Here is a 17002-nt window from a genome sequence, read left to right on the forward strand (position 1 = left end):
GTGAAGACAATTACTTGGGCCTAAGATCACTTTCCTTCTTAAAATAGACATTTATACCTTCCCCAATCAGTCATTAGAGCAGGATAACAGATTCAAAAGAATTACAAAGAAAGATACTGTGTCTGCATTGTACATGAACAAATAGTAACCAGAAAATAAAATCAAACCTTTCTTCAGAATTCAAGCAAAAATTGCTGTTTTCCAGTAATTCTGGTAGACCTTTTCTTCCAGGAGAGAGTAGCCTAAAGATGTCATAAAGGCTGTAAATAAATACAAATACACTCTCTGAAGGGATCTTTCTACTGAAAATGCTTTGATCACCATTAAATTTCTTGTCAGCAGGCATCACAACTGACATAATAGGATAGAGTAGCATTTTGCTTGCTGAAATTCATACTTATGTTATTATCTGGCTTTGAATTTTGCACAAGCTTCAGGGCTATCAAAGCCTTTTTACATTTTTCCTACTTTAAAAGTCCTTAATGACCATCATGGCAAGAACATCCATTTCAGATCTCAAAAAAAGACTGCATCTTTGTCCGCAGCTTGCCTGATAGGTTGATGTTTTCAGATTAGAAAGAAGCAGCGGCTATAGGGCTACTCTCACACTTCACTGCAGCACTAGTAATGTTGCGTTTATCATTTGTCAAGTACTTTTACAGACAAGTGAGATCCAAAGGCATAGGTTTGACCTGTGGTGAAGGACAACCACTGGCTATAAATGGGTATCACATTATTCCAGGTGGGGTGTCAAATAACTATTGTAGCTATAATGTTGGACAGAGATGGTTGTGGGGAAGGTCACCAGTTTTTACACAACATTATGTGGGTAGAAAGATAATACCTAACTTTTACAGTCCTCTGGTAATGTAGGTGTTCCTGCCTCTCGTTTTAAAAGCAATGTGACAAAGTACTGGTACATCCAGAGTTAAAGATGCAAGATTTCTGGACGTTTAACTCTGCTCATTTCACTAGAGCATATGCCTTCTCCCAGTCCTTTCCTTGGGGCTTCCTTCTGCAACTTCCCATTTGAACATGGCACAAGCTGTACTTCTCTTTCTGTGAAACCTGCTGAACTCAAAGCTAAGATCAGAGGCAGATTCCTATAAAGTTTTCTATGACTTGTTTTCCATCAGGGTTTATTTAATGAGAAACTCTCCCACTATGATTTTGAGCTTTGTTGGCAAATTCACCTTTTAGAGTGTTGTTTACATAAAAACGAATAGCAGGAAGAGGAGGCCCAGAGAGGCTGAGGGATCTCCATCTTTGGAAACTCAACTGGACATGGCCCTGAGCAACCTGGAGTCGACTCTGCTGGGAGGAGGGGGTTTGGATTAGGTGATGTCAAGTGGTCTTCCTGCCTCGACCATTTTGTGATACCTGGAGTTAGTGAGCACTCTGTGATTGTCCACGCTGTGTTCTTTGATTGGTTTTAAAGCATTGGTCATCACCCCTGAAATAACACAGCTCGTGAAATCCCCACTAGATTGGGGATTGTTTTACCTTAGCATGTAAAGGATACCACCTGAGATGTCCTACGATATCTTACTTGGCCTCTGGCTGCAGCTCCAGAAAGAGAAGATTCTCTCGTTATTACACAGTTGTATCTGCCAACCCCAAGCAGAGCTCTTAGATGCCCTGGAACACCCCAAAAACCACTAAGCTAAAAATTAAGTGCTTAGTGGATTTATCTAGGAGTAATCAGCTCCTGGTCATGCTAATTTTACTGAATGTGGAGCCATTCTGCTCATACATCTGTATTTTAGTTTGCAGTGATGATTTAACTCATAAATTCAAAGGCTTCACTGTGATGAATGAAACGGAGCGATATGAAGCCCTCAGACACTGTCGTTATGTGGATGAGGTCATCAGAGATGCACCCTGGACACTGACACCTGAGTTCCTTGAAAAACATAAGGTACATTTCTCCCCTTATCTCACCCTTCCCCTTTGTAGACTGACATTTGAGAATAAGCAAGTCTGAAATTCTGTTAGGTGGAGCAAATTACTTAATTCAGTTAATTCCAGCCACTGAAATCAGGTACATAGCATTCCTTGCCTCCATCTCTGTCAGAAAACGTTATATTTATTTTGCCTTTTTTTCTCAATATGCTGAGATGATTTCTCTACTGGGATTTCTGAAGGGTAAAATAACAGTGAAAAAATTACTGATAAATTGACTTTCAGAAAAGGAGATGGTGAACCAGGAAAGTTGTCACCTAGTGACTGAAGTCCTGAATTAAAGGCATGTTTCTTATTAATAGCAACAGGTGCAATATGTAAAAATACCACGTGCCCTCTAAAAGGCAGGATAGAGTCCTCAACATGCTATTGATTGCCTTGCAACATATATGAATCCTAACAAAAGCATAATTAACTAGGATGTATTTTAGTGTCCTCATCACTGGGTGACAAAATGACAGCATGACAGTGCTAGGTATACATGTATACATGCACAGCCCTAAGGATCCAAAATCAATTATCCTGCCTCCATGGTTTTGAAAGCCAGGGCTTCACCACTTGCATCTGCAGTAGGAATAAAAGCAGGAGTATGTGTCTTGGGTTTTGTACTGCAATATCACACTGAGCCAGTCAGAGTGATGTGGTAGTGGCAGTGCTTTTGGAGAGAAGATTTCTGTTTTTTCATAATTGATCATACAACACAGCAGTTGCAGGCCCAAATCTAGTCCAATATACTAGGCGATGGCTTTAGGATGAGAATGTCAAAAGCAAGTTAGCTGGAGTCAAGAAAAGAGATAACTCTCTATAACAAATCCCCAGTGAACCAAAATTTAGTGATGGTGGGATGTGGTTATTCTTCTGTTCACTGGCAGATTGACTTCGTAGCACATGATGACATCCCGTACTCTTCCGCTGGATCGGATGATGTATACAAACATATAAAGGAGGCAGGTAAGGGCAGCTTTACATTTTTAGCACCTTCCTTTTCAGCCTCAGCTCAAATTCTTTTACTGTCTTTTAACCACAACTGCTGGGAGAGAAGCAGTAGAGATAATATCACATTGTCTTGCACCCTAATGGTAGGTACTGCTGATTTGAGCAGAAAGATTCACTTTGAAAAAAACCTCAAGGGATATCCTTGGCTGAATTCCTACCATAATCCCAAGGAAACCATTCAGATTGAGCACAAAATAGACCCATCTGGGTTTTTAAAACAATCTTGTGGTGCTTGACTGAGACTTTTGAATGGATGAAAATGAGTTCAGTTTCCACAGCAGCCCAGCCAGCTTTAGTTTTTGATAACCACAAACTGATGGCTCTTTGACACATACCAGTCCTGAATATGGGCAAGCAAAGGCAACCTTCAGGAGCCATTAGGATCCACTTGCACTGAGGGTCCTTTTCATTACACTGCCAGAGGGTTTAAATCAGTATCAAGAGTAATTAATTTACCATGACTATTTAGCAGTTTTATTGACTACCATATTACATTGAACATGAAGATGCTGAACTCATTAGGAGTTTGTATCTCTTTGGTTCAAGGAAGATGAATTAAATTTGAGGAGGTAACGTTAAGCCACTCTTTGCCAGCAGTAGCTATCCTAACACAGTGAACAGTGCAGGAGGAGGAACAAATCACATCCTTCTTCTCTGGCTCCCTGGAGATGCTGCTTTGAACCCTGGCAAATCCAGCCTCTTTCTGTTCTGCATAAACATGTATATTGGAGGCTTGAAAAATTTCCAGAGCAATCTGCCTGATGGTAGTATGTCATGCAAAGTGACCTTCCCAAGCTATACAATGACAGCTATAGACCAGGTATTGACCTGAGCTGAAGGAGTGAGCTTTTTATAGCAGCAGTTCTTGATCTTTTTCCACTTATGAACCTCCCTGTGGTATCAGACCCACAGCCCTCCTTTGGGAACAACTGTCTACAGTTTCAGAGCCAACGCCAGCTTCCTTCAGTAGGCAGTGAAAAAAGGCCCCTCTGGTAAGACTGGGTCACCAAGGGACATACCGCACACATCCTGGACAAGCAGCTATTTTCCTTTTCTTCTGTAAGGTGCTGAGTGCACAGGACAACATGACAGGAGCTCTTGGTGTCACTGGATCAATTATCCTGCCTAATTATCAAACAGCAGACTGGGTGTGAGAGTGCTCAAACCTGGCACACCCTTCTCTGCTGTTGTTGGGCATGGGTGCGGTACACACATGACCCGATGAGAAACTCAAACTTTGCAGAAGAGAATACGGACTTGCAGCTTCAGGGACTTATGGTCTGTTGTGGCTGTCACCACGAGATACCAGAGAAGCATCTTGAGTCTTGTGTGGCTGAATTTTGCTACATAGAAATTGGGAATAATGTTAACTTACTTGTGATGAGTTTTGAGATCTAGTGCTGTAATAGTCCCTAATGCTCCAGAGTAGCATTATTACAATAATGAATTTCCCCTTTGTCCTAGGGGTTTTGCTTTAAATAGACCAGTACTGTTGATACATTTGCACGTTTTTCTGTAGTTCCAGTATTCCCATTTTCCCACATCAGGTTGTTGGACAGCAGAAAAGCAGATGTGAACCTTGGAGCTCCTTGGGTAGATTCTCATGGGCTCCCAATTCCCCACTGTCTTCAGTGGGTGGGAGGGTGAATAGGCAATGGTGAGCTGGGTAACAGTGCACTGACTAAACTTTTGCACATCTGTGAACAGTTAGCTTGGAAAACATGGATCAGTCCAATACATGAAGCATATGAAAGCAAAGTCAATGGCTAAAGGTAATGTTCACCTACAGTTCAACTTTCAGCTTAACAAAGGTGGGGTTTAAATTTTGTTCATGTATTCTTGTAACTCCTATCTATGAAGGTTTCTGGCTCAAAGTAGGTTTCACCACTTCCAAAAATAGTTTACTGAGTGACTGCTGCAAGCCTGAAAAGCAACGATCGGGGAAACATGTCTGCTCATGATTAAAGTAATCTATTTTTTTAGCAGGGTATTAATTAGAGATCAGAAAGAAAAAATATCACATAGCATTTAGTCACAAGAGACTGCTAAGCTTCTTGATTCGTTCTCCGAGTCTTTTTCCAACCCTGTAAAATTAGCTACCAATGCCTGCTTACTTCAAGTGAACATGTGAGGATTAATTTGCCAGTAGCTATAACACCATTTTAAGACAAAGCACTACCTCTTTTATCCCAAACCATCTCCAGTCTTCTCTCTCTCTCTTTCTCATCAGCAGCTTCATATTGCAATTCCATATAAGTGATAGTAGTAATTTTTTTGTAGCTCTAAATAACTACTAAAGCAAGGTGTGCCAGCACTTTGCTACTATTACATTTGTGAATTGTGTTAACAGTTTAGGTGCTCCTGCCTTGGTGAGGAGCAGTTAGAGAGCCACATATATCTCGGTTGTGTTGAGGAAAATACAAGCAGTATTGATAAATGGCCAGATTTCTTGGGGACTGATTTGTCAGAGCAGGGAGGATGGTTATGCAGCCACTGACATGGCTGGGTAGACACAAAACACTACCATTACACTTCACCTTCCCGTTACAAACTACTGGAACCTCCAGGGTGTTTTCCAGTTACTGTAATGCCTCTTTTTCCTGGCTTTGGTCAAGGCCAGACACTGGTCTGTTCTACTCAGCAGAACAAAGTCTATCAAATGGTGCAGCACAGGAGTAGAAATAAAGGAGAGCAGCAAACGTCCCTGCTCCTTTATATAACATTAAATAAAGGCTATGCTTATGGAAAGAACTGTTCAGTGAAGTGCCACAACTGTGAAACTTGGCCTTCCTGGCTTGGGAGCCCCTGCCAGTCTAATAACTTCCACACCACAGCTGATACTGTACAGAGGGAAATTTTTAGTCTTTCTAAAGACTTTAGAAAAAATTAATAGTATAGCAATCTTGCCTTCCCCAAACTCAGACAGAAAGAACAGGAGAGAACTAGGAATAAGGCAGAACTGCAAGCCTTTTACCTTTGGTCAGGCATTTTTGTGTTCATCCTCAGCTATCTACTGCAGCGCCTGGTCCTGCCAAGCTTTATCAGCAGGCTTTCTTTTCCCGCTTTGCTCAGGAATGTTTGTACCTACGCAGAGAACCGAAGGTATCTCCACATCGGATATCATCACACGGATCGTCCGGGACTATGACGTGTATGCCCGGCGCAACCTCCAGCGAGGATACACCGCCAAAGAGCTGAATGTCAGTTTTATAAATGTGAGTACATTGATCTGCATTTGCTCCTCAAGCTCTCTCCTAGCATCCTGAGTGTAAAGTAAAGGTTAAGAAATAGTATCTTCCTCCTGCTGCTTTTAAAATAGCTGGAAAGAACTTAATTTAAAAAGAAACTGGTACACTGAGGGTAGTTTTAATTGCTCCTATTAATTAGAAGCCTCATTTCCATACTACGCTTTTCACAAAGCTGCTGCTCCCCCTTCCTCCTTGAGCTGTAGGTGACAAAAACACACTAGGAAGGAGCCCACCCTCCCACCAGAGGTTGCTCAACCACTCACCCAACACACAATTTCTTTCTTTATTCCTATTCCAAGAAGGCAGCCCAGAGAGCATGGATTTTGAAATCCCAAGTTTCTCTCAAGCGTGATAGGATTAAAAAAACCAACAAAACAAAACCCCAAAAAACCTCTTAACAAAACCAATGACAAAGCAGTGAGATTGCTACGGAATGCTAAAATGGTTTTCAAAAAGAAAGAAGTATGCTAGGAAGCTGGTGTATAAATTATGCTGCTGTAGAGCTCAGAAGCCACAATGGCAAGAGTGCCATGTGAAACAATTGCTGAGATTATTCATCTTCCACATGCAGACCTGCCCCTCCAGTGAGAAGTAAACACTTCACAGAAATTAGACTTTACCTTCCTTCATTTTCTGTTTCAAGTCTTGACTTAAACCTCAAGATAACCCACATAACTGAAATCTCCCTTGTGAAGGACTGAATTGTGTTATTTCATTAGAGTTTAGTTTATCTGTTTCTGTTTATCTCTTTCTTATTTTGAAGTCTGGCAGATAAACCCCAGATCACAGGGCATAAATATTTATTTCACTGTGCTTTTTTATAAAGTCTTCTACACCTTCAAAAAATCCTGCTTGTAAGTACTCCACCCAGAAGGATCACTATTGCAAATATCCATTAAAATAAGGCATGCTGGATGCCTTGAAGGTTCTCAAATTTGTTATTTAGCATCTGTGAGGTTAAGATACTGTTGCGTAAGTTGTGCTTCCCCCCTCCCCCACCCCGTCTCAGACACTGTTGTATCCTGAAGAACCTCCTGACATCTGGTTATTTAGCTTACAGTAATTTAAATGCAGAAATGCTGATTTGCACCAGAGACTGTTTGTGTTTCAAAATTAAATGCCCATGATTTCACAAGGCAGAAGAGCACTGGTTTCCTCATTAAAGGAAGGGCTGATCACGTTCTAGGTGCAGAGTGAGTTTGGTTTCTTTGGACCTTGGGGATTTTGTTTGTGCTTGTGCCCTGCAAAGATTGTGCTTTTAGTGATTTGTGAGCTAGAATAAACCCCACTACAGTGCTTGTTTTTAAAGTAAATTCAAGTGGCCATTAAATGGAGTTAACAGAGAATTAAAAGCCAATAGTGATCTGTGCTTCTACACAGACCACCACACCTTCAAGAGCACATCTTGTTTATCTGCTTGTACCAAAAATTTGTGGAGCACACAAGCATTTCAAGACAAAACCCCTTTAATCCTGAAGTATTTCAGAAGCTTTTGCCAGGAGCTCTGTAATATTATCTTCTGTGTCTCTCCTTTTCTGTGTGACTTAGCAATTAGGAGTTGCTCTCTTTTCTATGAAGTTTGCTGGCCACAGGCCACTGACCTACACACACCTGTGTTGCAGCCAGAAGATCCTGTATTAGCCAGGCTCAGAGTTGATGAGAGTTTTCCTTCTGCTCTGCAGAAATCCACGCAAAGTGACATTTTGGTCCAAGTTAACATCTAGACTGGCAAGTCAGCAGCATTTGCTAGTAAACCTAGGGAGATCTGCCTTTTGCCTACTGTTTAACTTTGAGCTGTTCATTTCTCACTCATATCCTTCACAAGATTCATATCATTTTCAAAGTGCATTCAGTTTGAAAATACAGAAAAGATTCATGTAGTGGATTAAACACAGTAGTCACACAGGAAGTCTTTTCAATATATACCTTCTGCACTAAATTCCACAAACGTTAAACTTGCATTTGTAAAAATAACATGGGAATAGCTAATCAGGGCCATATTTATTAGGATGCATTAATGCAATTTTTTTTGTCTTATCAACTGTTTGTGGCTGATTATTTCCAAGTTTTTTATTAATCTCTGAACACACTTTTAAAACAGGAGAAGAAATATCGCTTTCAAAACCAAGTGGACAAGATGAAAGAAAAAGTCAAGAATGTGGAGGAAAAGTCAAAAGAATTTGTTTACAAGGTGGAAGAGAAGAGCCATGACCTCATTCAGAAGTGGGAAGAAAAGTCCAGGGAATTTATTGGCAACTTTTTAGAGCTGTTTGGACCTGACGGAGCTTGGGTAGGTATTCTGCCATCCCAGGAAGTCTGAGTTGTTTTTATTTCTCCTCTCTAACACAGGTCAAGAGCAGATGCTTCTGGTGCATTCTTAGTCTCAAAAGCCAGCACAGCAAGGTAATGGCAGACCTGGCTGCTGAAGCCATTAATGCATACCAATACCGCAACAGAAGGATTTGCTGCTTCTGGCTGTTGCTTGTTTGGGATATCTGTATTTTCTGAAGGTGTTATGCTGAACATAGTACTGTGTTCAGCAGAGCACCACACAAGCAAACAGGCCAATACAGTCTGTTGGCCCTGTTAGCATTAAATGCAACCACTCTGACGTCAGGGATATACACTGGAGGTAGTGAGGGAGAACAGGACCATTGAAAAGCTTTTCAGTAGTTCTCTTCATGCTCTGTATTCAGCAGTAGATTATAATTTTCTAACTTCAAAAACTACTGACAGCAGGGAAGGCTCAGGTGGGACTGAAGCACTTGCAAAGCTCTGCTTGGTATGTGCTGGCTTCACAGACCCATTTACTAATGGTCCCCAAGTGCCTTGGACAGGCAGTTGAGAATCTGCAACAGCATCTTTCTGGGGAGAAACCTTCTCAAACCAAACTCAGCTGGTGAGTTGGTGGCACTTCAGAGCCCCAAAAGAGTCCTGGCCCCCATCTGTCAGTTCTGATAGCATGCCAGACCTCAAGAAGCTTTGTTTTCTTGTATGACTTCGTTTTGCTGCATTGAAACCAGTAACAAAGCTTAATTGGAATGTAGAATTTATCTGTGTTGGGATGAAAGCCCAGACCCTCCAGTGCAGGCACCATCTCAGACACGCTGCTCTGTTTGCAAACTCTCAGTGAAAAAGAATTTCCTTCTGTTGGAATGAACTTAGCAGAGCTTTTGTTCGTAAACAAACACATAGGAAGAGTCACAGAGCTTTTGTGAATTAAGTAGCTCACATCAGTGCTGTGTCACAACTCAGTGCCACCAAGTCATGCAGTACCTGTCTGTTACTGGAGTTCTCATCTTTGCACTGACTTGCCATGTTGATTACACTCAGTTGAGGAAAACCTAAAATTAGGCTGTGAAGGCTTCAGAGCAGAGACTTTGTCATCTTACAGCTGCTTGTGTCCATTCGAAGGCAGTGAACAACACAGACCCCAGCCACATGAACAGTGAGCTTATTTAACAGTTTGTTCATGGACACTGTCATGTTCCTGGGGGAGAGCAAGAAGGTAACTCTTCTGATGAAATGCTCAGGTCTTCCTGCATTGTCCACATCCACATGAAGCTTCCTCTGTGAGTTGTTGCCCATAGAACTTGGTGTGTGTTCCCCATGTGGGATGGTCCTGTGGCCATAGGTGCTGAATAACTGAAGCTGATGCTAACAGAGCACGTGAAAGCCACAGGAGGTGAGTTTAGCTGTGCAGAGAGAGGAGAAGAATTCAAAAGCATTGACTCCATTTCCTGACTCGACCCACTCAACACTGCACACTAATGGCATTTTTAAAAACCTTTGCTGATAAAACATTTTACCAAATTCAATTAAGGAAAAGGTGCTCTGCAAAGGTCTTTTAAAATCTAGAAACTCTTGTTTTCTGAGTAAGTGTTTGACCACAGAGTAGGAAGTCTGGTGTAATCACAGGGACTTTTGCTAAGAACAAGAGGAGTGAAATCTCTTCACAGTGTTGTAGGAAGAGCATCAGTGACAGCAAGCTGAGAGGTGGTGTAGCTTTTTTAAAATCAGTTTGAGCCCTGGCAACAGGAAAGACTTTTAAAATAATGATAACTTACTATTAGTGTCAAAACTGTTATTAATGTTAATTTGCCTTATCACTGTTAGATGTTGCTTTTAATGTTGACATTAAAAGTACAGGAATCGTTACGGGCATGTTGGATTTCTAGATCAGTAATTTGCATGCCATTAATATGCTATTATTATTTCACAAATAATTATTATAATACACTTTATGCTAGCATCAGTTTTCTAAAAGTAAGGGCCATGTAACCCACAAAAAAACCACCCGTTTGTGAAAGAGGTCAAAATGTCAGTTTTCAACTGTCTAGATGTCTATAATTCATGGGCAGTTTTGCCCACCTGTGCAATCTCCTGTGCATATGTTTTCTGCAAGAGAGTCACAGCGGGGTCAGAAACAATGATTAATGTGGCATGAAGCTTTTCTGTGATGTGAGACAGGACCACCACGCAGCCTGGCACACAGGGCCTAATGGCAGAGACACCACTCCAGGGTGCAGGTGTCCATTCCACCTCCTCTCAAGACATGTACAAGCAGGCACCTACAGCTGAGGGCAGTGGAGAGGAAGCACAGCTCACAGGGCAGGGTTTCTGTGCCAGTCTCCCTCAGAAATGTCCCTTCAAATGAGATGTCCCTTCAAGGGGCTGGCTTCCCTCTGCTCAGCACACGGGCACTCGGGGAAGGTTGCCTTCCAAATAGCTGCATCACCTCAGACATCAGCAGGGGCTCAGATAAGACAGGTTGCAACTAGAACCTGGGGATGGTGTTTAGGCCACACCACCTGTCTGCAGCGTGGACCTAAAATGCCCTTAGAACAATCAGCAGCTCCAAAGCAGAAGCCTTCTCTTAACACCCAGCTGGCATTTTCTTTGCAAAGCAAAGGGGTATCAACATACAGGCAATAAAATTCAGAAACAGGCAAAATGTTTTTTCCCAGTAGCGAGTTTGCCAAAAACAAACCCTAAACTGGTTGGGTGTACCTGAACTTGCTTGAATCAAGGCTTTGAAATGATTTCCCTGCCTCTGGTAAAGGTCCTCAGTGCATCCAGCCTTGTCTAACCCTCCAGCACTCCAAGGAAGCCATTAACACTTGTTCTGCTTCTTCAGTACCCAGTGGCCCAAGGAGCTCCTTGCCTGCAAAGGGCATGGCTTACTGACCCTGCTAGGGCACAGCTGGAGAGAAAGAGGTTGTGAGGCAGGTGGATGACACCACCTCCTCCTCCTGCAGAGCTGTGGTTTGAGCCAGCAGCCTGGTGGTTCCAGCACTAATGCAGGAGGCAACGCGGAGGGGCCAGGCACTTGCCCTACTGAAGGTGTGAGTGCATCAGCTTGTTCAAGCAACAAACTCTTCACTGAAGACCTGGGAAGCAGGTGTCCTACAGCCTGGCTGAGGGACTTAGCAGGAAGGTGGGATTCCCCTTTTCATCCCTGGCCTCTGTGACTAAGGTACAGTCAAGTACCCCCTACCACTTGGGATGGTGCAGGCCAAGCCAAGATGGGACACTTGGATGTCCCCTAGCACTGGTACTCCCCATGAAGCACCACTGTGCCACTGAGTTGTTTGAAGTAACAGAAGGAAGTCAAAGTATTTCAATTGGCCAGGAAAAAGATATTTCATATCAAACATGGGGGTTTTTTATCAGGGATTATCTTCAGTAAGAGGGTGAAACAACTTAAGCTCACAGAACCTCACATTTCTGTGATCTACAGAGAAATTTTGCACCCCTACCACTGAATTGCAAATGGGCCCTGGGGCTTTGCCAGCCCTGATGCCATCCTCACAGCTCTCAGCTGCAGAAATCCTCCCCCTCTGAATGCTTCCTGGCACCATTTATCAGGAGCAACCACCATCTGCTAACTATTGAGATTTTAGGAAGTCTCTACTAATATTTTGACCTAGCAGTAGTGCAGGGGTAGGTTACACACCATGGGGTTTTATGCACGAGAGCCTTGGTAAGTGTAGCTTCAGGCAGGAACTGTTCTGCCATTCCACACTGCAGCAACATCCAGCCTCTAAGACTAAGTCAGTAAAGGCAAATGGGATAAAGATGTAAATTAGGAGAGGGAGCTCACAGAAGAACAGCTAAGTTCAGTATTTGTGCTTGATTTTTAAGCCCTGGGATTTAGCGAACACCCAGAAACCTGAGGGGCAAACCAGCCTCTGCCTCTCCACTGGCAGGGAATACTGAGTTTCAAAGAGGAGGAGAAGGAGCAAGACAAGCAGCCAGATGCTCTGTGGCTGGGGGGAAGGTCAGCACAGAGCAGAGTCACTGCAGCAGGAAGGGGAATAGGAACAAGATGAAAACTTAGCTGAGGTCAAGTTTGCAGCTGCCCAAACAGGCAAACCCCATGCACTCTGCACAAGTATTTTCCTCTCAGACCTGAGTGGTAACGTAACTTTCTTGGGGCTGGATCTTCCTTTCAGCCAAGCATCGCCTGTGACCTGACTGCCAGTACTTCAGCCAAGGTTGAGACTTCTTGCTCCCCATCCCCAGGAGGAGCAGCAGGGCACTCGGATTTGGCATTTTCCATGTGAAGCCTGTGCAGCACATGCCACATCTTCCATAACCCAGCATGACGCAAGGCCACATTGCTACTAATGAGTAGAGGCACTTGCCTTATTGTAGCAGATTGCTTGACTGCAGAGGTGTCTCTTCCACTCCACCAGCTCTGGCAGGCCTCCACTCAGCTTGACAAAGCAAAAGTGACAATAAAGCTCCAAACAGAACACAGAGCCTGCAAGTGTTTTTTCTCTTTTCAACAGACATGCGAATTCCGACATTCCCACCTTCAGTTTATGGGTTTGGGTCATGCCTGCTCCAGAGAGCTGGGGAAGTGGCTGCCAGTATTTGGCAGGGACCAGGCTGTCTCCCTTGGGAAGGGAAGGAGGAATAAAAGCTGGGAAAGCCAGGAAGCTCAGGAGGAGATGGGTGGTCCTTCCCAACATTCTAGAAGGAAAAGGCCATGGGAAGTAGGAATGTTGACCTTTTGAGACAAGAGGCTGATGAACGTGTACAAAAAAATACAAAGGGAGTTCCCCCGTGTGGTTCGGGCCAGTACAAAGGGTGTTCTCACACAGGAGGTGGCCCAGCTGAGGTAAAAACTTGCATGCAAGGACCAGGTTATCATGAGCACAGCAGAGGCAAACCAGCCATGCTCCAGGGCTCTGGCTCCCGGCTCACTCCCCAGTGAGAGGCACAGTGCAGCCCCTGCCTGCCCACAGCCTTCTCTGTGCACTACTCAAAGAGCATCTTTTCACTTTGCTTTTGCAGAAGCAGATGTTCCAGGAACGAAGCGGCCGAATGCTCCAGGCTTTTTCTCCCCGGCAGAGCCCAAACAGCAGTCCTACGCGAGGCCGCTCTCCATCCCGTTCTCCATCTCCACCTTGGGTCATCAATAAGACCTCCCCTCCCTCTTCTCCAAAAGCTGCCTCTGCCTCTCTCAGCAGCATGAGCGAGGGAGATGAGGATGAAAAATAAAAAATATATTTTTTTAACCATGAGACAGAAGAACAAGCTATGAACTCAACCACTGGATGGGGAGAAGCGTGAGGAACACCAGGGGTATCTCTGACACCAGGGATCGTGCTCTGGGAGATGTCAAAAATGAACTGGAGCACAGCAGGGGAGATCTCAGGAAGAGCTTATCCCATCCCCACTCTCTCGCGGTGCTGGAGACCCAGCCGGCAGCACTTGCCAGGCACAGCCCCAGGGACTGACAGAAAAACACACCCATGTGCAAGTTCCTGCCCCTGTCTTGCTGCTTTCCAGCTGCTGCTCCAGGCCAGGCCGGTGGGAGCTCTGCACCGAGGGGGGCTGGCAGGAGGAGCCCAGCAGGCTCCTGATCCGGACCCAGCACACAGGGAAGTGCCGGCTGCAGCCTGCAGAGGGAGGAAGATGCCGTTGTACCCTGCTGACCTTGAGCTCTTCTGGCAGGTGAAGGAACCGCATTGCTGCAGGAAGTATATTGAGAAACGGGGAATAAAGTTGGGTTTTTTTCCTTTTGAATAACATCTGCCCCAGAGCCCAAATCATGCACTGAAATGAAGAGCTGTCCAGGCAAGTTGGTGGAAATCCATTTAATATATTCAGTGCTGCTTGTTGACCAAGCCTCTGTGTGGGGTGTGTAAAGAGTCTGGCTTTTTGCTTTATCAAATTGCTCTCCGCGTTCCTAGTGCCTGAACAGCTGCCTGATCACTTCTGGTTTGCTCCCTGGCTTTGCACTTTGAAGGCAAGAAAGGAAATGAAAAGACAGCCCTAGCTGGAATGTGGTGGTGTAAGAAATAAGACAGTTTGAAGATGCTGGTGGTTTTTACTGGTGAATTTCTAAAAAGATCCCAAGGCCTTGGGATGTGGCCTCCTAGGAAAACCTGCTGCTCCCAGCTATGTATCAGCAAATGATAAGCAAACAGTGCTGTTGTCACATGGTATTCAGCCAGTTAAACTTCTCATCAAACTCTAAACAGGATGTGTTCACAGACACACTGCCCCTGCAGAGGATCCCAAACCTATTCCTCTACGCTAATATGGAGGAAAAAAATTTGAAAAAACCAAAGGAAACTTTCTGAACAGGATTAGGCACAACTATTTTCTTTCTCCATCCATGACACCTGTACAGCCACAAGCAGAAACACAGAGGGTAGCACGGGTGAAGCTCTCCCCTCAATGCTGATCTTCCTACTGGGCAAAGCCAGTCCTGCCTGACATCTGGCTCCATGTTCAGTCCCTCAGCTGACACCTGCTGAAGTGGCTGCAGGGGCTGGCAGGATTCCTGAGCCCTGGGGCTGCTCTGCCTCACAGCTGCAGGAAACCCCCAGCCCCCAGCGCTGGGGTGGGGCTGTGCCACTGCTGCCATTTGGTCCCAGGCTTGCCTGGCACAGCTGCCTCAGCACATGGCCACCTTTGAGGCTCTCCAGCCCAGCAGCAGCTGTGGTGCCAGGGCAGCAGGTAAAGGCTGCCACTGCCCCCTGTCTCATGGGCAGCCTGCTGGGCACAGCCTCAAGCAGTCCGGGAAGGGGGCTGCAGCCACAGAATCACTCTTGTGCCACTGCTGCCTGGAATTGCAAACCCACCAGGACACACCGGCTGCTGTGGGCAGCACCAGTCAGCACTGGCTGCTTCCCTGCACAGGCAGCACAAGAAACACTGGGGGAGGGAGGGCTCCACATTGCTCTTGGAAAAAAACTGAGGGACCAAAATGCCTGAGCATGTGGGGTGGTTGTGCTTGCTGGCAGCAGTGCCCCCCAGGCTGCTGTCCTTGCCTCGCTGGGTGACTCGCTGGTAGATAAACTCCCTTCCAGATACTCTCTGGTCAGGTAAATTACAGACCTTGGTACCAGGCACCAAATTTGCCCCACACTCTGCTCACTCCCTACAGCTTTCTTCCATCCCCCACTATGAGGTAACTAATTTTTCTTTGGGAACATTTTGCCAGACACTTCTCAGACTACCACAAGACTGAGTACACTGCATCTCGTGCCACACTTTGTCCTCCAGAGTCAAGCTAGTTCCTTCACAGAGCTGCAAAAACAGGTGAGCAGGAAATAGGGTGGAATGTGCAAAGGGACAGCCACAGCTACTTCAGCTGCCACCGCGCCCAATGGGACAATGCAATTAAAACCTTTCTCAGCCTTAGGCAACCTGTTACTGTAATTTCATACCTGGGATGCACTTGTTAGTTTTTCTGATCCTTTGCAAGTCTTAAGTCTTGCCATCACAAACCACTCCACCACCACAGGAACTGCCTGCTTCTACTGGTGCTGTTGATAGACGAGCCATGTCCAAATGCAATGGAGGTGGGCAAGGATTTGTTTTCTTGGCTTTTACCATTGTTTTCTGTTCATTTTACTTTCATAGCACTAACTGTTTAGCAGCCCTTGCTCAGTGGTTTGAGTGGAGACAGCACCCTGACTTGTAAATGGTAACTAGAGAAAAACTCACCAGTGACCTGTTCTTAACAGAAGCTGTTTCTCAGGGTCACAGGTGGCTACCCAGCAACAAAGCCATATTCTGTACCAGGTGTCTTGTTTGCATTTAGGATATCGGTAAGCTGAAGCCTTTGCCCTGCTGGTACATTCATGTGCTGTCTCCAGCAAACCAGAACCTCATGGTGTCTGGACACATGAAAGGCAATTTTGCACTTCTGAGTCATGGTTGGGTTTTACTTTTCACAAGTGTTACTTTAATTGAGTCCTATTTATCAGCCAAGCTCCAAGTGAAAAATAAAGTGTATGACAGCCACAGCTGCCTCTCCCCTTCATTTTACAGCATCTTCAGACACATGAACACAACCTGCAGAGGAAACCCCACTGACGGCACAGTACCCGTTATCCCCATCCATGGTACCCCACAGAGCCCCAAGAGCAGCTCTGCCAACATGCCCAAAATTCTGCTGCTTGAGTTCTGCTGCTCTCTGCAGAGACAGAATCACCTCTCCTTGCCTTTACCTTGCACCCAGAAAAATGTGGGTGAAGGTGGGGAAGTGCTGTCCCCGCTGGAAGGGTGGAGCATTAGACATCAACAAGTCTGAGACCTTGTTTACTCTCTGTCCCAGCACAGTGCAATCAGGAGCCACTGTTAGAATTCTTGCTTCAAAGTGGAAGAAAGAGACTGTGCTTTTGCAGCCATTCTGGTTCCACTGCTGAAAACCACCCCCAGCAGCAACTGAGTTGCTCTCATGGGTGCCGAGATGATGCATGGCTGTGCCGGATGGAAAACTGCAGCAGCAAACATGAGCCTTAGGGACAAATGCTGACACTGGCTTTTGG

The 17002-nt window shown here is 44.9% G+C and overlaps 1 protein-coding gene across 8 annotated transcripts in view; it reads left to right on the forward strand.

Annotated features, from left to right (window-relative positions):
* The window catches only part of PCYT1B (phosphate cytidylyltransferase 1B, choline), a 44048-nt gene extending 27573 nt beyond the window's left edge, over positions 1–16475 (forward strand). For 5 of the 8 annotated variants that reach the window (XM_042035941.1, XM_042035905.1, XM_042035895.1 and 2 more), the window contains 5 exons: positions 1767–1918; positions 2835–2913; positions 6031–6173; positions 8308–8496; positions 13509–16475. In XM_042035941.1, coding sequence (XP_041891875.1) covers positions 1767–1918; positions 2835–2913; positions 6031–6173; positions 8308–8496; positions 13509–13715 — 770 coding nt within the window. In that variant the 3' untranslated portion in view covers positions 13716–16475. Of the gene's footprint in view, positions 1–1766; positions 1919–2834; positions 2914–6030; positions 6174–8307; positions 8497–12661; positions 12965–13508 lie in introns of those variants that run through there. The other 3 variants (XM_042035913.1, XM_042035958.1, XM_042035931.1) reach the window with 2 other exon arrangements.
* Positions 16476–17002: the final 527 nt, after the last annotated feature.

Source organism: Corvus kubaryi, unplaced genomic scaffold, assembly GCF_017639235.1.
Source record: "Corvus kubaryi isolate FWS band 111438036 unplaced genomic scaffold, C.kubaryi_AGA036_p1.0 133, whole genome shotgun sequence".
In the NCBI taxonomy this organism is placed as follows: domain Eukaryota; kingdom Metazoa; phylum Chordata; class Aves; order Passeriformes; family Corvidae; genus Corvus; species Corvus kubaryi.